Source organism: Aquarana catesbeiana, linkage group LG09 (assembly GCF_042186555.1).
Source record: "Aquarana catesbeiana isolate 2022-GZ linkage group LG09, ASM4218655v1, whole genome shotgun sequence".
In the NCBI taxonomy this organism is placed as follows: Eukaryota; Metazoa; Chordata; class Amphibia; order Anura; family Ranidae; genus Aquarana; species Aquarana catesbeiana.
This window is the reverse complement of record NC_133332.1, coordinates 88593288-88618042: the sequence shown is the minus strand read 5'-3', so window position 1 is coordinate 88618042 and position 24755 is coordinate 88593288. Positions and strand designations below refer to the sequence as shown.

Here is a 24755-nt window from a genome sequence, read left to right as displayed (position 1 = left end):
ATTAATTTTACGTACATATCTATGGATATCAATGAAGGTATGGAATTTATTTAATTTTCTTGGAGGGGCATATTTAAAGGCCCTTGTCCAACACTGACATTTCTGCCTTAGTGAGTATTTGAGTACTTAAAGACACCTTGGCCTACTATACTCTTTTTTTTTTTCTCTGTATTCTTCTCCCCCCTCGACACCCTCTCTTGGTTCTGGACCTTCTTTTCTGGCATGTCGGTCTTCGTGAAAACCCTGATTCTCATATGTGTTTGAATTATGTGCATATGGGGAATCATAATTATCTCTCCTATTTTCCGAATCTCGTACATCTCTCAGAGGTGGGGGGGGGGAGAGAATGATAGTAATGAGGGTTGTTCTCATAATATGAATCAGAACGTGTCCTTTGTCTCCTTATGGGGGGTATGATAAGGCTGATTATCATAATCTCTATACGAACGGGTATCCATATATTGTGTATTCCCCCTGAAGTTACCTCTACTCCCCCTTTTACCCCTGTAGTTACCTCTAGAGAATTTTTTTTTTGGGTCTGAGGACTAAAATGTCGTACCCTTTGCTGAGATACATGACAAGTATCTTGTTGTTTATCCCTTCCTCGCTGGGTCTCACGACCACGAGTGGATAGAGATTTGGAAGTAGTTTGTATGCTAGAAGTTGTTGGCATCAACTGAGCACCTGATGATGGTGTCATCTCCATACTACCAGAGGCCACATCCATTGGAGGCATGACGATAAAACGTTTTCGCCAACCAAAAACCATATTGTTTGTATAATCACCCCACATCTCTGGGAGTACTTCTTCTGTTTTTTATATTTTTGGTTTCCATCCTCTTTCTTGAGATGACTCAAGAGATTAGAGGAGAGAGAATTGTATTCCAGGGAGTTCTTTAAGTATCAAAAGTTTGTCCTTCAACTCTTTGATCTCTATCTATAGAAAGGAGTCTATTATTTTTCTTGGAGAGAAGGACACGTAAAAAGCTGATACCTGCATCATTAAAATACTTGAACGAGTCCAAGTCGGTTTCCCCTTGTTGAGGTTGTACCTCCCAGCGGAGGCTCCTGGGGACCATCTGCTCTGAGATATATTGTTGTAAAACCACCACTAGATACGTAGTATATCTGATTACTTGCCCTTGCCGCAACCAATACGTCAGCCGTACAATAAGGACATTCTCTATAAGAGTAGGCGAGCATATCTCTCTAATTAAAAAGGTAGGGACCCTAAACATAGTTTCCCCAGACACTATAGAGAATCTCATAACTGCGACCCAAGGGGTTCTCAATTCATCGTCATAGACAAGTATACTCCACCTTGGAGGGGGGTGGGTGCCCTGACCAGAGGGGTCTGATGTTTAGAAACATTCTGGATATATGAGCTACAGCCTCATTTTCCACATGGCATGAACATGGAATTGGATATCAACTCCTTTATTAATGATTCTTAAAACATAACACAAAGGTGATAGCTCACTTTGTTATTTGGAAACTATTCTGTATATCATATACATATTACACACACACACGATGTTAATTTTAATGCTTAAAAAGTATGTGATGTTAATTTCAATATCTAACAAGTCCCTGTGACCCGAAGAGATTCCATCTTATATACCAAATTTAAATCCTCTCTTCCATTTCACAGGTCACTAGCTAGCTTACAACCATGATCAAGGGATTGTATCCATTGCATAAAAAAAAAAGGTCAGATTTTTTTTGATGTCAGAATAGATTTACTCCCCTCCAACATATTGGTGGAGAATCTATTCTTGTTACAACACAGATGACGGGATTATATTTATTGTATAAAAAATGCCAATGTCCAAAAGGTTACAATTTTTTCCATAATTCATAACACCATATGATTATATGTACCTGATTGAATTAATCTAACACAGTCTATTTGGAGCCTTTTTTTATGTCCAAACTACATTTTGTAGCCATTTGCGGACGGACTATTGGCAATTTTGTTAAAGTGCACACATAATGGATGTATGTGCCTGCCCACTCTGTTGACTCCGCTCACAATGTCTGTGGGCAGATTTTCCTGGTGTCCCCACTGACGGCTTTTGTTTACATGTGCGGCTGTCGAGTCACGCTGTGGGTTTCGCCACCACATCGAGACGTGAAACGCACGTCCCCTCCGGGCATTCCTAGCGTGCGTTCCATTGTATTTGGAGCGCACGTCGGGGCTATGACGTCATGACGCACGTTTGGCCGCGTGATCTAACACGCAGGTCATGTTGCGTAGCACAGGAGAACAGACGTACAATATGTTTAGATGGGAGATGGCCACTTTTTCAGCAATTCTTTATTTTTTCATTTGTTGTTTATTAGGAGTTCAGGCCCTCCAATATGTATAAGACTAATTTGTGGACGATATATTAATATGTATGGGGAAATATGAATTAATTCTGGGTGCTGGAACGCATTGGGGAACATAATAGGGAGGCTTGGAACGCACGCGGGTTGAAAGAACCCGGAAGTGCATGGCCAAACGAAGTAAGAGCTGGATTCTCATCACAGGGTCTTTATTAGGGAGTATGGCTGCAGTGGAGGAGCACCCCAGACGAAGTCTATTGAGACGAAACGCATCGGGAAGACTCCACTGCCACCCGTATTTTATCCAAAGCACTTTTTTACTACTTAAAATGTAAGTGTTTACTATTTTAATAAATTTTTCCTGCTTACGGAATTACACTATGTGGCCCCTTTTCTCATCTTATATGGGCCAACTTTCCTGGATGCATACCACCATTAAACCCTGGATGACTCCAGACTTCCATCGGTGTGGACCCTCAAGGCTCTGTTTCCATTGCCTGGGGCAATACAAGCACATTTGACTCAAAACGTACGTTCTTTTGGGTTCACGGTCTCTGGTAAGCCTGCAATTCACTTGGGTGGTGGTACTATCACAAATGACCTTTCATCTATCTCATTGGTATTCACAAGGTGAACAGGACTGCCTATTTTGAATATGGACTGTGAATAATCACTACACGGAAGCAAATATAATTTTGAGATCACTAGAGACTTTATTATTTTACTACATGAAATGTTCATTGTTTTTAGTTATATATAATTTTTACAGTTCCAGGAAGAGAAAGAACAGCCTTAAACCTACAGAAGAAAAACTAAAAGTAGGAGCCGGCCTTTGCTTAGACAGTGACACAGACTCTGATGAAGATGTTCCTACAACTTCTGGAACCGATGTAAAAGTAAAAAAAAAAAAAAAAAAAAAAAAAAGAAGAGGACCTTGAAATCAAATTTGTTAAAGCACCAGAGCAAAGTAGCGTTGATGGAACCGCTAATGCTGTTCGCATGGATAGGGACGCCAGTGTTGATGAGGACAAAGAAAATCTCAGCTGTACAGCATGGAGAGGTTGGTGAAATTAACATTGACAGTGATACAGATGTAGAGGACGATAAAGAGATGTCAGGAGACTGGAAATGCGAACTCTGATGAAGTCCATAAAGTACATTCCGTTTCAGGGACAAATGTATCTACCGGCTTTGATATTGACAGCGATATGGATGTTGAAGATGCAGATATAATCAGATCTGATGGAAAGGTGGTTGACCAAGAGTACAGAGAACTTGTGGAAGAGGGGGAGAGAAAAAAAAAAAAAAAAAAAAAAAAAAAAGCGCAATGCCATCTGGACAGTGACACAGATGTAGAGGACAATAGCGATGTCTCCAGCACAAAAGTGAGGAAAGGTGACTCGGATTCCGTTGCAGATGTTCCGTTAAAAGAGACTAAAGATGGAATCCACATGGACAGTGACATGGATGTGGAGGAAGATGTCAATGTCTCTAGTACAGATGTCACCAAAGGAAAGCAGACCTTGAATAATATTGAATTTAAAATTATTTGAGGCTATTTAAACGCAATACAAAAGCGCTACACTTAGATAATTTGTTCAAAATCACATGTGCATCAATTTGTTGTGTTGGTTGCTAAACTTTGAGCAGGCGCAAGGTTTACGATTTTGGTTTATTGTTCTTTCTGGGTGTGACTGTCTGGATTACTTTCAATTGTAGTAGTTGCTGCAATATCCCTTCTTGAAGTTTCATCTTCATTGACCTTTAAACAATGACTGCTAGTTGACACTCCAGGAGTTTCATCATTTGCTGCATTATTCCTCAAGTTTGTCTGCATGACTATTGCTGCGGTTAATAGCTTTAGTTCCTCCATCTTTTAACCCCCCTGGCGGTATTCCCGAGTCTGGCTCGGGGTGGATTTTTAAATACCAAAAGCGGTATCCCCGAGCCAGACTCAGGATCGCATCGCAGGATCCAGGAAGAGTTTACTTACCTTGTCCCCTGGATCCTGCGATGTCTCCCCGCTGTGATCGGCGAGCCGCTGTGTCTCGCTCGATTTACAGTGCCGAGCTCCGTTCCCTGCGGCGCACGGGGACGGAGTTCGGCGGCAAATTCAAAAAGTAAAACACACAGTATATATACACACACAGTATACTGTAATCTTACAGATTACAGTGCTGTATCAAATAATTAAACATCCCCTTTGTCCCTAGTGGTCTGTCCAGTATGCAGTTTTATATTATAAAAACTGTTCTTTCTGCCTGGAAACTGGAGATTGTCCATAGCAACCAAAACTGTCCCTTTTACATCAAAAGTGGCTTCAGACCAGCTAGAAAACAGCGATAATAAATTAAAATCACTCACAGAATTGAGTGATAATGATTTGTGGGGAAATCCGCCAAACACTAAAAGTAATAAAAGCGACAATTCTGCAGCTGAGCAAATTTCAGTGTTTGATTTGATTACATTATTGAATATTTTTTATTATTAAATTATTTGTTATTTATTATATTATAATTTAGTTTTTCAAACTTTATCATACCCGGGATATCTACTAGATTCTTGTTTGGACAGATTTAAGTGAATTATTCCTAAGAATTACAGGCCTATAATATAAAATGGCAAATTTCTGTGAAAAATAATGGTACCACTTTCAGCACCTAAAATCTGAAATAATCATACCGCCAGGGAGGTTAAACCAGAGTCTAGAGTATCTTTTTGTACAACCATCCCACCTACACAAGGTAATCGGTCATCTGCTCCATCCTTGCGTGTCTCCTTTCTCCCTTCTAAAAGCCTACTGTCCAAGACCACATCTCTCCCCGCTGAGCTTAATTCTTTTTCTTCATCTGTCTTTTCTCCCACTGGCTTCTCATCTTTGTAACAACCTACTGCTTTCCTCCTTTGCTGATTCTTTCACAGCTGCTGGGGTGAATCTGTCCATTGAAGAGGGTATTAAGGAGCTTTCTTTTGTGGGAGTCCCACGGTTGTCGGTGTCACTGTCACAAGGCAGGTGAATAGGTGAAGTGCGTCCCGGAAGAGGATGTATCATTCTCCTTATCACTGGGAAGAGGAAACAGTAGAATTAGCATTCCTTTAATAGAAGGACAGCAATATTTTGGGATCTGTATGACAAAGGCCAGAGAAATCCCAAGAAGCACATAACCAACACATCCTAAAGATTACAGCTGGTGCTTTAACCACTTCAATACTGCACACTTTTACCCTTTTCCTGCCCAGGCCAGCTTTCAGTGCGGCCAGTTTAAATGACAATTGCGGTCATACAACACTGTACCCAAAATTACATTTTTATTTTTTTTTCCCCCCTTCACTGATGAGGCTGCACTAATGGGCACTAATAGGTGGCACTGATCAGTGTAAACTGTGTGCCGACAGCTTTGCCAGTTATCGTGTTTTCTTTCCTCACACAGACAGCATGTGAGGAAAGCAGTGTCATTACTGGCAAGTGTTTATATGTGACAATAAACGAGAAAGTGCAGAACTAGTGATCTTTAACCACTTGCCGACCAGCTGCCGCAGTTGTACTGCGGTAACATGGCTAGGCTGTGTGAATTGCTGTTATGTTACATCGATAAACGGGCACTAGGGGGGCGTGTGCACGCTGCCGGAGGCGCCCGCTCGCTCCCCGAGCCGATGAAATAATAAAAATGCCATAAAACTATCCCCCATTTTGTAGACACTATAACTTTTGCGCAAACCAATCAATATACGCTTACTGCGATTTTTTTTACCAAAAATATGTAGAAGAATATGTATTAGCCTAAACTGAGGGAAAAAAAAGTGTTTATTTTTTGGGGATATTTATTATAGCAAATAGTAAAAAATACGTTTTTTCAAAATTGACACTTTGTTATAGCGCAAAAGATAAAAACCGCAGGAGGTGATCAAATACCACCAAAAGAAAGCTCTATTTGTGGGGGGGGGGGGGGGGGGGGGAGTCAATTTTGTTTGGGAGCCAAGTCGCACGACCGTGCAATTGTCAGTTAAAGCGACGCAGTGCTGAATCACAAAAAGTGCTCTGGTCTTTGGCCAGCCAAATGGTCCGAGGCTGAAGCGGTTAAGCAAACACCTGAATAGTCCAATGTTATAAGAAGCTCTAATGGAGAGCAAATGCTCCCAAATACGGTATCTATGCAAAGTAAAAAAAAAAAAAAAAAAAAAAAAAAAAAAAAAAAAAAAAACACACAAAAAACATGCAATTGTCTGTGGAACATGCGACACAAAAGGGGGTTATTCACGAAAGGCAAATCCACTTTGCACTACAGGTGCACTTGGAAGTGCAGTCGCTGTAAATTTAAGGGGTAGATCTGAAATGAGGGGAATCTCTGCTGTTTTTATCATCCAATCATGTGCAAGCTAAAATGTTCCTTGTATGTCCCCCCTGGATTTACAGAGACTGCACTTGTAGGGCAAAGCAGATTTGCCTTTAGTAAATAACCCCAAAAGACTTTCCAGGTATAAAGAAAGTCTTTCACAAGTAGCAGCCCCAGTGCGGGACCTGAAGTGGGTTCCAATAAGAACTATAGAAAAAAAAGAGAAAAGAGATGCCAATAAGTGCAGACATTCAGATAAATTTATTACATCAAATAGCTGACAACTCACATTTAACTAGTATAATGAAGGCACATATATAAGGTATCACAGGGAAGGCTGTCAGCACTGATCATCATTGGGAACGCCATCTCAAGCCAGTATAGATCTCACAGCTGGGGCTGAGGCGCTCGTGGAGCACGGTGCAAGACGTGGTGACGGTCTTGCACCGGGCTCCACGAGCGCCTCAGCCCCAGCTGACCAGTTGCAACGCGTTCCTGAGCATGCACACTGCGGGACTTGTGGAAAACGCACTCCTTTGTCAAACTTGATAATGCATCTGGTCCAGTGACTTCACGCCTCACTCCACAAGCCCCTCAGCCCTCACTCTGGGATCTTATCATTCGGCCATCTTCCTGGTATCGAGTTGGACTATACTGGCTTGAGATGGCATTCCCGATAACGATCACTGCTGACAGCCTCCCCATAATACTTTATTGATGTGCCTTCATTATACTAGCTAAATGGGAGTTGCCAACTATTTGATGTAATAAAGTTATCTGAACGTCTGCACTTAGAGGCCCCTCTCCTTTTCTGTTTACATGTGATCAGCTGAGATTGGACACAGCTGATCACATGGTAAATGGGCGCTGTGATTGGCCCTTTACCGCGATTGGGCACAGCGATCACAGAGCGCGCCCCAGGGGGTGCGCGGTTCCGAGAGGACATCCATGGACATCCTCTCAGAATGAGACAGCCGCGCTGTAGCCGTCTTTCAGCTATGGTGCAGTATTGAAGTGGTTAACAGATGGACACGCATTACTATGCAATCTGCTTTATATCTACCATAAGCCATGTAGTGAATTATCTATCTAAACAATCCAAATGATTTACAGTCAGGAAAGCCTTCCTACTACCTGTCTTTGAATGTTTTCATTTGCCAAAATCACTTTATATGTATTAGACACATTCAGCTGGGCTTGTTCTGTAACATTTGAACATTACAAAACAATTCTAATTCAATGTGCCTTTACCATTATTATCCACTTGGACTACATAGTCTTTGAAAGATTTAAAGTAGATTGTACCATTAGGTAGTAAGGTTTATAGCCAGCATAAGCTTCCTGAATGCTTTTTATCACAAGCACCTGCTCTCCCTTTATAAAGGGTTTCTGAAAGTTTGAATAAACCATTTATTTATCCGGTAATTTATCTGTTAGTAATAAAGCCAGGAGTAGTCCTGAAGGAACCTTTATGGGAACACCAGTAAGAAACAAAAAATGTTTTCTCACCTTTCAGGCACGACATCAGGAGAGAAAAGGGCTCCAGCTGCAGGTCTTGATGTTCTAAGAGCATCTTTGGATCCTCCTAAATTTGCAATCATTGAGAAAGGCATTGTTACAAGATTAACTAGGAGAAAGTTAAGCAGAATCAAATGTAAACTTTATATTATAAAGCAAGTCCACCCACAGAGCGAATTTCGTTCCTGCAATCATAAATTGGCCAGAAACCGCTGATCGGCTTGTGTTGTAGTGAATGACAGCACAGTCACAGTGGCACATACACCCCCTAGTTGGCAGTGGTGGATCACGTACATGTATGTGATCCAGCACAGCAGGGTTGATCTGCAAGCGGTTACTTATCTGCCAAACACTCACAGTAAAATATACTGCGAGTGGGCGGCAGGTACAGGCACAATCACATACATGATGGCCTTCCAGGGTTGGGGCGCATAGAGTTTGGCTGAAATCAGGTGACCAGCTGTGACCAATCACACACACAGTTCTGTGTTTGCAAACGCATAGAAATCTGTGTACATAGAAACAGTGATCTGACCGTTTCTTCTCACTGAAAAACAAAGAAAAAAAAAAAACCCCCACACACAGCCAGATCAGAAAGTAAAAGCAGCGAACATTGTACATTGTTGTTAGGCACAGTTAACCCCTTGATTGCCTTTAGATGCTAACCTCTTCCCAGCCAGTATCATTAGTACAATGTCAGTGTACAATATTATCACTGTATTAGTGTCACAAGCGACGTCAGTATTAGTTACTAACCCTCCTAGATTGCGTCTGTTAGTGCCACATTCCCCGCCAGCCTATCACAGTCACTACAAGTCACTGATGACTGCCATTACAGTATAGAATCTATAGCTTCGTAAATCCCAGGATTTACACCATAGTTTGTAGACGCCATAACTTCACACAAACTGATAAATATACATTTATTGGGATTTTTTTTTTAACCAAAGACATGTAGCACAATACAATTTGGCCTAAATTTATGAATAAATTAGATTTTTTTTATTGGATGTTTTATAACAGAATGTAAAAAAGGTTTTCAAAATTGTCCTAGTTTTTTTTTTTTTTATTATATAAACAAAAAAACAGTGGTGATCAAATACCAGCAAAAGAAAGCACTTTGTGCGAAAAAAAAATTATATAAAATGTAATTTGTTTAGAGTGCTGCATGACCATGCAATTGCCAATTAATGTAGCACAGTCCTGAAAAGCAAAAAAAATCCCAGGTCATGAAGGGGGTAAAACGCAGAGTTCAAGTGGTTAAAAAAAAAAGTATTTGTCTTTGCATGCAACTGGAGCAACATAGGTTTGTTTACAAACAAAACTCATGTGGTCACCAAGTCATTGCTGTAAGAGTGATCACATGATCTGGTTAGGTCCTGATAGTTACCAGTGAAGCCCACCTCTCGCTGGCAGTGCGGTCTCACAGCTAGCAATGTACACAGCTGCATGCTCCTAGCTGTGAAAGGGAATGTAAATTAAACGTTCCCACAGCATGGGGCTTTGTTCCAAGGAAATTTCATTTACAGATGGCAGCCACAAATCGGTTACAAGGAGACCTCTCACATGAGATAATTAGTTACTGCTGACTACCCCTTTGAAAATGCGGGTTTGTTATAATAATTTGCCCCTTACCTTCACCGCCATCACTCCACCCTCTCCATACTTCCTCATCAGAGTCCCTCGCTAGCACAGCACTGCGCACCATCAGCCGTATAGCTGCGTCTGAAGTTTTCTCAAAAGTCAACGGTGCCGGCGTTCCAGGTAGCAACATAGTGTCATCCCCGCTCTCCTCTGCTATGGTAGTCTCCACCTCAATTTTTTTCAGTATGGTGTATCGACAAGCCACATTAGCGAAAAGCAAAAAGTCACCATTAGACAAAGAGTAAGGTAAACCTGGCTCCAGGGACACCCTGCTGCGCCAAGTCTTGTTCAGGCTGCCATTGTCATAGATGGTATGACAGTCCCCAGTAACATACAAGACGGCATGTTTCTTTGACACAGACTGAGATGGCAGGGTGATATCACAAGTGGAGTCACGCCCAATGACATTGGAGCCTGGGTAGATGGGGAAATCTGTAAACACAATGTAAAAGTGGGGTCAGAAAAAAAAAAAAAAAAAAAAAACACCCCACACTCCATCTAAAATGGACACAACATGCAATCATTGTCATTTTAGAAATATGCAAACTGTGAAGGATATTTCTGTGGTGTAAAAAACTTTAAAGTTGATCTAAACCCCAACTGGGTGCAATTAAAGTGATATTAAACCTTTCAGGTTTTTTAGACTAAAAACAAACATGTCATATGTACCTGCTCTGTGCAATGATTTTGCACAGAACAGCCTTGATCATCCTTTTCTGGGGTCCCCAGCTAGCGCTCCAGGCTCCTCCTCTTTGGCAAGTTCCCCCAGGGAAAGTGTCTTGCATGCTCGCTCCCGAGCAGTCCAGTCTGCGTTTATTGACACAGACTGGGCAACTCGGCCCGTCCCCCAATCCCTCGTGGACGTTTGATTGACAGGAGCAGGAGCCAATGGCTGCCACTGCTATTAATCAGCCCAATGAGGAAGGAGACAGCCGCAAGATCCACTGCTCTTGTGCACGTCACTGGATCGGATGCAGATCAGAATAAAGGGGAGGGGGTGATGTTCTTGTGCAGCACAGGCAGTTTTTTTTATATAATGCAGTAAGGGAAAAAAAAAAAAAAAAATAATTACATGAGGCTGGGTTCACATCTAAGCCACATGCGGCTCGCAACAGGGGTCCGATGCATCCCTGTTCTCCGTTTCAGGGACAAATCAGGGCCGAATTTTTCCCTGAAACTGAGCCAAAGACGTACAGGACCTCTGTGCAATCCGCTCCGCAGCCACCCCAGAAATACGTGAACCGGCTCCTGTCATGTAAATTAGATGCAGAGAAACCTGCAACCAATTCACACTAGTGTGAACCCAGCCTGAGGCTTTAGAACCACTTTAATTTCGCTAAAGCACTGTAATAAACAAATTACACTTTAATAAAATGTTGTGTTTGTCCTTTTAGTATTTCATTTCTATGCTGCTGCTCTAGTCCAGCCTATTTCAGACACTTCCTATCTGCATGTAATTGCTTCTGTGTTGGCTGCACAATGCTGAATGCATCTTGCTGGGGAGATTTCATTTATGTCCTGCCCTGAAGAAGCAACAGAGAGAAACCTAAAAATGGAGGGAAACACCCTTTTAGAAAGTTGTCACAGGAATAGGTGTCTCCACTAGAATTGTGATTAAGTGTGAAACACGTTAGGATCTCCTGCCTCCCCACTCCATTATGTGATATGTAAAGTCCATTTTCTTTAATAAAAAGCTTATTAGGTGTGAGGCTGTCCTGGACCTGTCCCTTGGATGACTGATGGGTGACAAGCTGAGCGGGCACCCTCGGATTGGAATGAAAGAGCAGTGGAAAAAGTATATGCGAAATCCACCTAGAGCAGTGTGTGCTTTGCTTGTCCCCACAGGAATATTTAAACCTCCATTCCTTTTCTGGTGACAACTATAATATTTTGGATTGGTGAACATCAGTGTTGATATGGTGAACCAAGCAGCTGTTTCTTCAAAAAAAAAAAAAAAAAAAAAAAAAAATTTACTGTGGGCTCCGGTGGCATTCAAGAGGCACTGCAAAGAGTTAGCCATTTGGGAAAATGGTGTGCTTATTCCAACATACAACATACCATAATAGATATAGATGCACAAAAATCCCCTAGATCAGAAAAAATAAAATAAAATCAAAATTAGAAAATAAATATCAATCTGTTCGTATAAAGTCCACTTTAGTAGGTTAATAGTGACTTCTTAAAGTGTCTGTACAGTGCTCCTCCAATACAGGGAATTATACGGTGATACGTGGCACCACTTCCACCAGCGGGTGCAATGCCCGCTCACCTTAAGGAGCGACCCTCAATGGGTCAAACCATGCCTTCAAAATATATGGTCTTTAGACGGTTCAGTACTGCTGTTGTAGGCAAGTATCCAGGATATCCTCCAGTGTATGGAAAACCACTGTCCCGGAATGGCTCAAAGCGGAAAAAAAAAAAAAAAAGTAATTGTGCAAACATGTATTAAAGTGTGGATTTATTGAATATAACAATATTCCACTCACATATTCAATTGTCTAGTATATTGCATGATTTGCAAGGATTATTCCTTGAAGAAGTCACATGATCTGTGACGCAACGCATCGGGTGTATTCGGTGAAGTCACTTCCGGTGTCTCAGCAACCCTGTAGTAGCAGTGAGGAGAGCTTTGCATCTCCCCGATTTGCCTTATATTTAATGCAATATACAAGACAATATGTGAGTGTAATTTTGTTATATTAAAAAAAATCCACACTTTATATGTTTGCGCGATTAAAGTTTTTTCCTTTTTTCACTTTGAGGCTGCATTCACACCTGAGCGTTTCAAAATCACGTGATTTTACCATGTTTTTGTCCATGTCACCAATGTAAAAGGCAGAAAAATGCCTGTAATCTGCCCCAAAGAAGCTCATGTTCTTTTTTGAGCTTAGCGCTATTATAGGGTTTTGCTTCAGGTAACAAAACGCTCAGATGTAAACAGGTGCCATTGAAATGAATGGGATTTTGCTTGGGCATTTTATGAGCTGAAAATGCTCAGGTGTAAATGCAGCCATTCCGGGACAGTGGTTTACTATGCACCGGAGGATAGCCTGGATACTTACCTATAGCAGCAGGTCTGAACCACACTGTGGGTTGCTCCTCAAGGTGAGTGGGTATTGCCCCCGGTGGTGGCGCACATCATAGTATAATTCCCTGTATTGGAGGAGCATTGTACGGACACTTTATGAAGTCACTATTAACCTACTAAAGAGGACTTTATACATACAGATTGAGATTTTCTATATAATTTTATTTTATTTATTTTCTGATCTAGGGGATTTTTTGTGCAATTATATCTATTATGGTATGTTGGAATAAGTGCATCATGTTCTCAAAATACTATGTTATTTAATGTTTAAGACCAGTCTAATGGTGCAGCTGTTCCATGTTGGGTTTTTTTAACACCCTCTCATACTGTTTATCTTCACACTGTTCACATATATAGCAGCTTTAGTATCGTATCACAATTGTCACTGCAAAGAGTTCATATGCAGCGCTGAAAAGATATGCATAAGTAGGTATAATCCAGGGGAGATGGTGAATAGAAGAGACAAGACCCTCGTGCCATCTTCAGTGTATGCATTATCACACCACAGTGCATACAAATATTGCTCTTACCAGATGGCAGATCAAAACCAGCATGAAAGCATAAATGCTAAAGAGGTCTCCAACTCCCAGCATGAACTGCTCCCCTACACTGCAGATAATGCAACCGCTCCCCTTCTCCAAGATTCAAAGACAAATCTCTGTGCGAGATCCAGCTGTCAGAATTCTCTGCTCGATCATCCATTGAGGGAATTACACCCAAAAAAAAAAATGGAGTAGAAAAAACAAGCATTTTAAAAAGTTTTATAGCCACGAGGACACAAGCAAGCTACAAGCCGTGGCTATCAAACTTTTTTAAATGCTTGTTTTTTTTCCACTCTGTTGCGAGTATGCTTTCAATACATTTTTACCAATACCCATACGTGCTTCACGATGCTCTTCCTTACAGTGCCTTGCAAAAGCTCCCCCTTGGCATTTTTCGTGTTTTGTTACCTCACAACCTGGAATTAACATGGATTGTTTGAGGATTTGCATCATTTAATTTAGGAGAACATGCCCACAACTTTGATTTTTTTTTTTTTTTAAATTGTGAAGCAAACAAATAGGACAAAATAACAGAAAAAGGCAATGTGCATAACTATTTACCCCCCTAAAGTCAATACTTTTTAGAGCCACCTTTTGTGGCTATCACAGCTCCAATTTGCTTTGGATAAGTCTATGAGCTTGCCACATCTTACCACTGAGATTTTTGCCCATTCCTCCAAAACTGCTCCAGCTCCTTCAAGTTGGATGGTTTGCGCTTGTAAAAAGCAATCCAAGTCTGACTGCTGAAAAACATCCCCACAGCATGATGCTGCCAACGCCATGTTTCACTGTGGGGATGGTGTACTTTGGGTGATGTGATGTGTTGGGTTTGCGCCAGACATAGCGTTTTCTTTGATGGCCAAAAAGTTCAATTTTAGTCTCATCAGACCAGAGCACCTTCTTCCATACATTTTGGGAGTCTCCCACATGCCTTTTCGCAAACTCAAAACGTGCCATTTTGTTTTTTGCCGAAAGTAATGGCTTTCTTCTGGCCACTCTGCTATAAAACCCAACTCTATGGAGCGTACGGCTTATTCTCGTCCTATGTACAGATACTCCAGTCTCTGCTGTGGAACTCTGCAGCTCCTCCAGGGTTAACTTAGGTCTCTGTGCTGCCTCTGATTAATGCCCTCCTTGCCCGGTCCATGAGTTTTGGTGTGCGGCCATTTGTTGGCAGGTTTGCTTTTGTGCCATGTTCTTTCCATTTGGTTATGATAGATTTGATGGTGCTCCTAGGGATGATCAAAGATTTGGATATTTTTTTTTTTTTTTTAATATAACCTAACCCCGACTTGTACTTCAACAACACTGTCCCTTGATTGGAGAGTGCCTTTGTCTTCATGGCAGTGTTTGGTTAGTGGTGCCTCTTAGTTAGGTGTTTCAGCCTCTGGGGACTTTCAAAAAGGTGTGTATATGTAATGACAGATCATGTGACACTTACATTGCACACAGGTGGACATCATTTCACTAATTATGTGTCTTCTGAAGGTAATTGGTTGCACCAGAGCTTTTTATGGGCTTCATAACAAAGGGGATGAATACATACGCACATGCCAATTATCAGTTTTTTTATTTCTGAAAAATAGTTTTATGTATACATTTTTCTAATTTTACTTCACCAACTTAGACTATTGTGTTCTGATCCATCACATATAATTCAGATTAAAAAATCATTGAACTAAAGGCTGTAATGTAACAAAACAGGTAAAAAGACAAGGAGGGTGAATACTTTTGCAAGGCACTGTATATTCATTTTTTTGGGCGTATTTCCCTTAATGGATGATCAAGCAGAGTATTCTGTGACAGCTGGATCCCGCACAGAGATTTGTCTTTGAATCTTGGAGAAGGGGAGCGGTTGCATTATCTGCAGCGTGGGAGAGCAGTTCATGCTGAGAGTTGGAGACCTCTTTAGCATTTATGCTTGCATGTGGTTTTCATCTGCCATCTGGTAAGAGCAATATTTGTATGCACCGTGGTGTGATGATAGATTCCCTGAAGTTGGCACGAGGGTCTTGTCTCTTCTACCCACCATCTCCCCTGGATTCTACCTACTTAATGCATATATGGTTTCAGCGCTAAATATGGACTCTTTGCATTTACTTCATATTGTCATCAACAATATTATTCTGGCTGCTAGTGTGTATTTACACATTTTTTTTAATGCAGTATTGTCAACTTAGAGAGCGTGGATATTTCTACTCCTGTTTTAATATTCAAGAGGCACTGTCAAAGCACTGAGGACCTCATACATGAGAAGTCGTATCCATTTGGTAAGGAGTTGGAGTGCATTATAATGGTGGAACACTGAAGCGGACACAGCTTGCTGAGTGGATCAGGTTTATTCACAACAAATGTGGACTTTTTTTAAATCTAAACTTTTGAAAAGGTTTGGCTTTAAAGGTGCACTGCTGATATTTATTACTGGATCAAAAGTGTATTTGGTTTAAATGTTTGCAAGTTTTTGATGAGTTTTTTCACTTGTTTAATTAAAAAGGGACAGTGCAACAATTTTCAATATTCTGAATTTCCCTTATTTTTTTTGTTTGTTTCAGTGACAATTGTCACCAGGACAAATAGAAAGGGTGGATCTCCCCTTTGCTACTACATCCAAAATTAAAAACAGACGTTAAAGCTGGGCCCCAGCTTTACCTTTAGTTTTGCACAGATGTACAGGCTCCCCACACGTACTGAAACTGCTTTCACTGTACATTGTGAGATTCAGTATATGCATTAGAAGCTGCAGCAAATCAGATAGAACTTACCTCATTTCCTGGCTGAAGGACATCCAGTATCATATAGCTCTCTTCCCCAGCCTTACTTACTGTCCCTGGCCCACACTCTCATTCACTGAATTTGAGTTATGTCAATCATAGTGCCTCAATATCACATGCGGGTGTAACCTAGGGTGATCTGCATGCAAATGTTTGCTTGGAAACATCCACTTCGTCAGACATCCACCATCCCTGTTTGCATTAGGGCTGAGAGCTCAAGAGAAACATTAATACAGGGTGCCCATGGCCAGATGATGTTTTGGTCAATCCTTCATGTACAACCTCTGGGCCATGTACTTAGGGATCCCACACTCACCCTGTGCAGGTCCACGAGGCCCAGCAAACATATGCAGGTTTCCGACAGGTCTGTAACCTTCCCAAGCCAGGCACTGTGCCAGATCCATTCTAGAAAACAAAGTCAATTTTAGTCTTAGGGTACAATGAGCACATAGACAGCAATTCATATTCATCAAAGAGAACTGGTTTAGAACATGTCTAAGGTAATACCCATGCTGATATGGAAAGATATTGTGCTGCCTTCAGGTACAGGTTTTAGACTTTAAGGTAAAAGTCACACTGCTGCATCACAGTAATGCAGTTACGTGTGTTGTTGGCCTGCAGTGCCATTCATTCAATCTGAGTAGCGCCTCAACGAACTTTCACTGTAGAACACTAAAGCACAAGTAAACCTGAAGTGTCTTCAGTGTTACTGAACTGCTACCAAAAGCAACCACTTCATAGTGCCTATAAGTCAGCTTAGCTTCTGAGCGCCCATGTGCCCTGGTGACACTTTAGAATGCAAACACCTAGAACACGCCAAGATTTGCTCAGTCCTTGCTGTAAAAGTCATAGTCTACTGTGGTAAAGTAACAAACTAAAAAGGTGATGATCTTAGATTTTGGGTGATATTACCAGGTATTACCTTTGCTTTGTTGAAAGGAACAACTTTTTGTTGACATCACCACTGTGTACACATGACCAGTCCTTTTAATCAAACTTCAGAAATACCTGAAAACATGCTATTCTGTGTAAGGATAGGTTCACATTGATCTGGTTCTGCAAGCCTTGTTTTGCGCGGGCACGGCAGCCCATTCATTTGAATGGGCTGCCGTGCCTCCTGAAACACAGGGAAAAGGTCCCTGCACCATCTCTGGAATTGTAGCTCGCATAAGAGCAGCAAGTGTAGTGCAGTTCCCAGTGCAGGAGCAATTTTCAGTGCATGCAGCATGCCGTTAGGATTAATGGCATCCGCACCCATCTCCTGCGTTTTTCTGAGCGGGTGGTTGCGGCTGTGGGAACAAGGGCGTATCCGTAGCAGGAATGTGAACCTAGCCCAACACCATAAATGTCTGCATAATACACATAGCTAAATATAACCTCTATATAATGCTATTCAAGGATATTTAGATATGACATAAGCCTGCTAACATTAGATAAGATAAAATGTTTTTTTTTTTTTAGAAACCTGTATAAGCATAACTTTATGGGTAATGATCAAAAAGAGGTCCATTCCACACAAATTAACATGTCCTACTGTATAAAAAAAAAAAAAAAAAAAAAAAAGTCCACAGCAACCAAACACTACATTGAGGGCTCATTCATGGTTTGGCGGTCAGCGGAAGGAATGCCGATACAGTACTTAAAGAGAAGGTCCAGACCCCCCACGAAAAAATTAAAAGTCAGCAGCTACAAAATACTGTAGCTGCTGACTTTTAATATATGGACACTTACCTGTGCAGGGAGCCCGCGATGTAGGCACCCCAGCTGATCTTCGGATCGGCTGTCTGGTGCAGCGGCCACCATTCCTGGTAACAGCCGGGTCCCTACTGCACAAGAGCGAAGCGTGCTGAGCTTTCTAATTGGCCCATGGAAGGAGGAGGGCGGACGTACTTCGGAAAGACATCGCTGTCTCTGGAAGTGGGGAACGGTACCTGCCAAAAACCAGGTACCCGTTACACCCTCCCCCCGCTTTAAAAGAGAAGTATGGCTTTTTTTTTTTCTAAGTGTGAAGAGGAAGGGCAAGCAGTAAAAATTAAAGTGAAACCTTCTAAGCAGCTTATAAACCTTGTGATTTTACTGCACATAGCTTGAAGTGCTTTATTCCTCCCTTGAGGAGCAAAATGGCAGCAGGCCATAAAAGAGACCCAGTTTGGGAATACTGTAATGAAGTTACTCTATGGGTAAAGCAGGTATGCGTTCAAAGTGCAAGCGATGCAACAAAGATGCACGGCCTGGTGGCCCCAATGAAACATCATAAGACGTCGTGCCGTGATGAAAGGAAGTTTTTTCTATGTGGACCCAGCTGATATATTCAGTTCTTTTGTCTGTTTTTTCAAAGGCATTTTGTTTATGCACTTCAGTTACTAAACATTGATGTTTAAGCAAATACAAGAATATGCAATAAAGTTATTGTTTTAATTAAATAAAAGAATTTGAGTAGTTCAACTATGTGTGATGCAAATCAGTTCTGATATTGCTGTTTTACTAACCTGACAGCTTATTCTTCTAAATAGGAAACCTTCATTTGTTGGCAAATATTAAAGATTCTATCTACCAGCAAGAATGAGTCCTTACATTTAAAGAGCACCTGTCATTTCAAATCCATCATGGCAGTGCCCATTAGCGGGCATCCACTCACCTGCTGCTGTTTAGATCCCACACCTTGTGTTACTGCCACACCAGCCGTCCCATGAAAGTGAAAGGGACTGGACTGTCGGTGAGTCAACGGCAGGTCAGAGAAGGAACAGCTGTTGGACAGAGATGATAGTTGCTCTTTAAAAAGTACTTGTAACTTACCGGTAACTGTCTTTCTAGGAAATCTTCCAGGGCAGCACACCGGTGGTTTAGGCACACTCGCTCCTCTGCACCATTGTCCACCATACAGCATCTCTGATGTAAGAGGGAGCTGTGGCTGGTGTTTTTAGCAAAAGCTTCTGGGCTATTTGAATCCAGACCCCAGGGGAGATCATCTCAAAATGACCAGAAACCATCTCGCTGGGATTGGGGATTTTGCAGCTAAATTCCCAAGGTAAAGGAAAGTACTCACCGTTGTCACCTTCCCCTTTTGCCACAGCCACCGGGCTTGCTTTTCCATCCTTATGGTCCACACGCAAGGATAGCCACCAAAGTGCCCCCCAACTTCTGTCCCTGTAGGGAGCTGCAAGGTTAGGCTGTGTCCTGCACTGTACCAGTCAGTATATACACATGGGGGGGGGGGGGGGCGCAATGCCGTACGTTCCTCATTCCCATCTGAGGTGGTTTAGGCAGACATCCACCATAGTGAACTGGTGCCTCCTCGAAAGGAGTATGTTGTCGCCTGCTCCTGCTGACGCTGACTCTCAGCCTTGCCTCCTAGGTAAGTACGCGGGTCGTTCAGGCGGCGCCCTCCCCAGTAGCCCATGCGAGCTACCAGGGGCCCAGGAGTGAGGGGATACAATCCCCCTGGAAAGAACCGATGGCCAGCACCTCCGTCTGAACGGATGCCCGGCCAGGTAAGGGGGGGGGGGGGGGGGGACAGACAGGATAAAGGCCCCTGAAGTTCTGGGGACACCACTGTACCCAGAGGCTCTTCCAGTTTCTGCTGTCCCCCCTGAGGAAAGGATAGGGGAACCCCCCAGGAAGGATAAATATATCCTGCCAGACCCAGAGGCTTCCCAGGCATTTGGTCCGGCTCCCAGGGGGAGACCACCAGCCCCAGGCTTCGGGTCAGTTGGGGGGGGGGGGGGGGGGGGGGGGACGACACACACACACACACACACACACACACACACACACACACTTTCGCTGTGTAGGGAGAAACACAATCAAAAACTGAGGATCAAGGGGAAGGGTGGGGACTTAAAACAGCTGTTGATTGATTGTGTTTCCTGTGGGGAGGAGCCTCTCATCTCTCAGATGTGCCGCCCTGGGAGATGACTTGAAAAAAAATGATTTAAATCAAGCCATTTTACTAGTGATTTAAATCAAATCCACCCTGGTACTTCTTTCATGCTAAAGGAACTCCTGGTCATGGAAAGCTGGCCTAGAATCATTCTGAGTCAACATGGTTTTGTTTTTTTTTTTAAAGCCCATGGCTTGTGAAACTCAAACTTCACCCGGTGCCAAAAAAATGTGCACACATAAAGAGGTGACACAAAAATGTGTAACGGGTGTACACAAGCCCTCTAAAATCTGAGGGCCTTGCCCTGAATCCCCCAGGGTATTAGGCTCCTGACGGGGACAAGGGTACTTACACTTTGGTCCATCTGGTCGAAACCAGACAGACCACTTTCTCTGGAGGGTCTGCCGAAATAGACCCACCCAAGTACTAGATGGGGCTCCCCCGAAGGGAGAACCCATGAGAGAGGGGCGAACTAAGCCAAAAGGCCATGTCCACCCCCTCCCAAGACTTTCAGGGCAGGCCCGAGGACCTACACCCTACCAGTGCAACAAACCGTGTACAAATACAAAAAGTGACACATAGGAATAAATAAAATAAAGTGGGGAAGGAAGTGGAGAGGAGTTTGAAAAGGTGGCCATTGTGTAATACAATGGCCAGGCCCTCCGGCCAGGAATAAAAAATTCCTCCGGTCCCAGCCAAAAGGCCCGGCCCAAGAGGCAGGTGCTTAAAGAAAAAAAAAAAAAAAAAAACCCTGTGTATATGGTGCAGGGACTGTGGTGCCATAAATCAAAGTGACCCTCACTCAGTGATTGTACGGCACCCCTGGACTGCCACTCCAGGGGCACATACACCATAAGCTTTGTTCCCAATTCGACCCCCCGACCGGATCAGTGCAGCCCTCCGTCCCTGCCAGATAGAGAGCCCTTCAAGGTTTTTCTCAGGGAGAGCTGCCCTCAGCAATAAGAGCCTCCACCGGTACTAACCCTTCCAGGCCCCCCAATCATCCGGCAGATTTGTATGGCACCGCCCCGTCTCTTACCAAGGTGACGCCAGCTCCTCCACCGGACGCTGACAGGAACAGCACCCACACCAACACCAGCCAGAAAAACACCCGGCCTAAGGCCAGACCTGATGCAGCACCCATCCTCACCAGAAGCAACCTCCCGGACAGCTCAGACTAGACCCCCTCTGATGTCTCTAAGGGCACCCAGACGCTGGCCACTACCGAAACCACCCTTCCAGGTGCAATGACACCATTAGATTTGCATGTGCCCTCCCCACTCTTGGGAGTAACACAACGCCTCCTCTGGAAACTGATAAGAACAGATACTACACTTGATCTTAGCCAAGAGGCCGAGTCAACATGTGATAAAGGGTGCAAAAGAACTGAATCAGTGATCTTGGCCTTTAGCTGCTCACATGAGCAATGCCAGGGCACTGGCTGCATGACCTAAGGTGATGGAGAAGGGAAAGTCACTGTTCAGACAGAGCTGCCGTTTGGCCGGTGCCAACTAGACATTCGCCCACCACTTGACAAATACCACATGACACATTCCACAGCATTTGGGCTGCTTAACCTTGCAGCATGTCCGCCTTCTTTGGCAGCTCTGCGGTGCATAAAACCTTGCCTAAAAAGGTCATTTAGTAACACTTTAATAAAAAATAAAGCGGAACTAAACCTATTTATTTAAAGCTGTAAACAGGCTCCTGTTGAGAGCGGGTGGGGGTTCCTTTCCCTCCCACACAACCACATCATTCATTCGTCACAGCAATCACACCTGAAGAAGGGGTCCTAAGTGGCCCTCAAAACATTTCTACTTTACGTTGTGATGTAATTGTTTCAATAAACCCTCTCAGAAGCCATCTCAGAAATCCTTGCTGTGCTGGCGACATATCTTTCAATCTGACGAAAATACAAGTCCCGTCTGCCACCGCAGCAAACGGCTTGTTGTTAACACTTCAAAGAAAAAAGGGGAATACTTGGGATTTTAAATGAGACGCAACAGGGGAATATTGCGCCTCCATCTCTGGTTGCTTTTGCAAAAAAGAGGGGGGGGGACTTTAGATGAGGTGCGTGGGGTAGAGCCAGACAAAACCATATACATATGTAAAAAATTGTATTCTTTATTAGACCAAAGATAGGGCATGGACAAACCCATATAAACGCATAATAGCATATAAAATACAAAGTATCAACATACATATTAATGATAGTCACCAACATGACACAAAGTAAATATTATACATCACAGTCCCTCAAATAGAGTAGGCATAACATTATGTCAGGGTGGTAGAGCAATAAAAGGGGATATAAAAAAAAAAAAAAAAAAAAAAAAACATTATAGTTTAATATAACCACAGACTGGAGGGGTAGAGGGGTTAAAAGATGATGAACAAAATAAACGGCCATAACTGAAAGTACTCACATAAGAGCTGATACGAGGCCATGCGATACCACCTGCCGGGGGTCAGCCAGAACATTATGTCCAGCACGGGAGCTGAGGAAAGGACCCAAGCATGGATCAGGAGCACACACGCAGTCCCCCCCCCCCCCAAAAAAAAAAAAAAAAAAGTGTATAGAAAAATCGTGCTGTAACTGTAGATGGGATTTCTGTATTGTATACAATAAAAAGAAATGTCATATAGAGTAAACCCATCACCACAGTATAGAAGTAAATTGTGGCGCATATCAACAAAGTTAACAGAATGAAAAAATAGGGTGTCCATATAGTAAGAATAGGGAAGAGATGAAATTCCTGAAATCAGGAGAAATGAATGAAAACTGGAGTAAAGAAATATTAGTAATGCTTGTTATAGAGGAATTTAGAATAAATCAAGAGCTTGCTATGCATTTACCCATATAGGTCCTAATGGGGTATGAACCAAAAATGGAGTGCAATATGGGACTGCTGAGAAAAGGTCACTGAGGGGGAACTGTAGGGCGAGCCCACCGGCCAGGGTCCCATCCGGCGTCACACTGGCATGACAGGAGAGAGACAGCACGGCAGCAGCCGGACCTACTCACCATGTGTCAGCCAAGCTGAAATAGCACACACCTGCGTGATGGGACGCCCACTAGTCATCGCACGCATGGAGTGGAAGGTGTGGCGCCAATGCACGGTGAAATCGCCCACCCAATCCCCCATCCCCATAATGTGTGGGAAGAAGGGGAGAGGGAAGGCATGCAGCGTGCATCGCAGCTCCCGTGCAAACAAAACACCGGCCAACCTGTCGGCTGAAGAACACACTGAACCAATTCAGCTCAGAGTAGAGACAGTTTCAGCAGCTGTGTGTGCAATGTGGTATATGGTGACTTGACCACTAGGTGTCAGATACAAGGAAGTGAAGGCTCTTGAACCACACACACCTCCATCCCTAATCAGTATCAAAGAAAACACTTCCTCCAGCTTTCTAATAGAAAGCCCATACAGGGATATAGGCAGAAAGCTGGAGGAAGAATGTGCAGAATCCTGACACTGCACCTGCGATCCACTGATCAGGGGTGCAATGCTTTTCAGGATCTTGGGGGGAATCTAACAAATGCACATTTTTTGAGCAAATTCACATGTATAATTTTTATCTCCAAAAAGGTGAACTTAGCCTTTAATGGTCTCTCAGAACATTCACATTCCAGGCATGACTTGGATGAGAACTGTAATGCCGCGCACACACACACGACCGGTTTTGCCGTCGGAATAAACTCTGAAGGTTTCTCCGACGGAATTCTGCTAAAGCGGTCTTGCCTACACACGGTCACACCAATGTCCGACCGTCCAGAACGCGGTGACGTACAACACGTACGACAGGACTAGAAAAAGGAAGTTCAATAGCCAGTAGCTTCCGTCTTGTACTTGCTTCAGAACATGCGTTGGTTTTGGTGTGTCGGAAAAGCATACAGACGAGAAGGTTTCCATAATAGTAATTAGTTATGTCAGAAATATTTAGAACATGGTCTCTAAGTCTGTCAGGATAAGACAGAAGAATTCTGATGGGGCGCCCACACATCATAAACCATGTGAAGAGTTTGCACCAATGTATCGCTCTGACGGAGCCATAGGGGGTCGAATTATCAATGTTTTCACCCATAAACAATAGAGACCCCACATTTTCAGAACCTGGGAAAGTCTCAACCAATGAGAGTCATCTGATCATTACAGCACCCCCAGTCACCCCTGTAATCATACAGACAGACATCTCAGGAAACTTGAATGCATGGAATGATCAGCCCCTCCCCCAGCACACTCCTCGTCTGCTCTACTGTGTTCAGTGCCCAGCAGTCCGTCCCCCCGGTACATGAACGCTCACAGCCGCCGCACACGTGGGACACACTACATGTACATAAACATTGTATACACATCAACTCAGCTCACATCCCGCCTCTCTCCCGCTGCTCCAATACACGCAGGACCTTCTTCCCGCCCCTTTACCAACCAGCACACTCTGATTGGTCAACCCTCCTGTCCTTTTATCCCCCTGCGTGGCTCTAAATTCCTCCATTCTGATTGGCTTCTGCGTTATAAGTTTGCTTCTGATTGGCTCTTGCGTTATAAGTTCGCTGAAAGTTTGCTTCTGATTGGCTCTCGTGTTGTAAGTTAGCTGAAAGATCAAACACTAGAGAAGTTTTGTTGGAAGGGATTAATTGATCTAGGG

General features: G+C 43.1%; 1 protein-coding gene across 1 annotated transcript; it reads right to left on the bottom strand.

Annotated features, from left to right (window-relative positions):
- Positions 1-2942: 2942 nt before the first annotated feature.
- On the bottom strand, positions 2943-24544 carry LOC141107884 (mediator of DNA damage checkpoint protein 1-like). Its single transcript, XM_073598923.1, has 5 exons — positions 24476-24544; positions 16542-16630; positions 9816-10256; positions 8172-8247; positions 2943-5391 (listed from the first exon to the last, which is right to left on the bottom strand). Exons 2-5 carry the CDS (start codon positions 16627-16629, stop codon positions 5331-5333), a joined length of 666 nt encoding a protein of 221 aa, XP_073455024.1. The 5' UTR covers position 16630; positions 24476-24544; the 3' UTR covers positions 2943-5330.
- Between the last annotated feature and the right edge of the window lie 211 nt (positions 24545-24755).

Bases quoted from the DNA above. Each gene is read 5' to 3' on its own strand.
- LOC141107884 (XM_073598923.1), bottom strand. From the start codon at position 16,629: ATGGATCTGGCACAGTGCCTGGCTTGGGAAGGTTACAGACCTGTCGGA. The intron at 8,248-9,815 runs GTAAGGGGCAAA...TTGCAAATTTAG, and splicing joins GTGGAGTGATGGCGGTGAAG to GAGGATCCAAAGATGCTCTT. The intron at 5,392-8,171 runs GTGAGAAAACAT...TCCTCTTCCCAG, and splicing joins CCTGATGTCGTGCCTGAAAG to TGATAAGGAGAATGATACAT.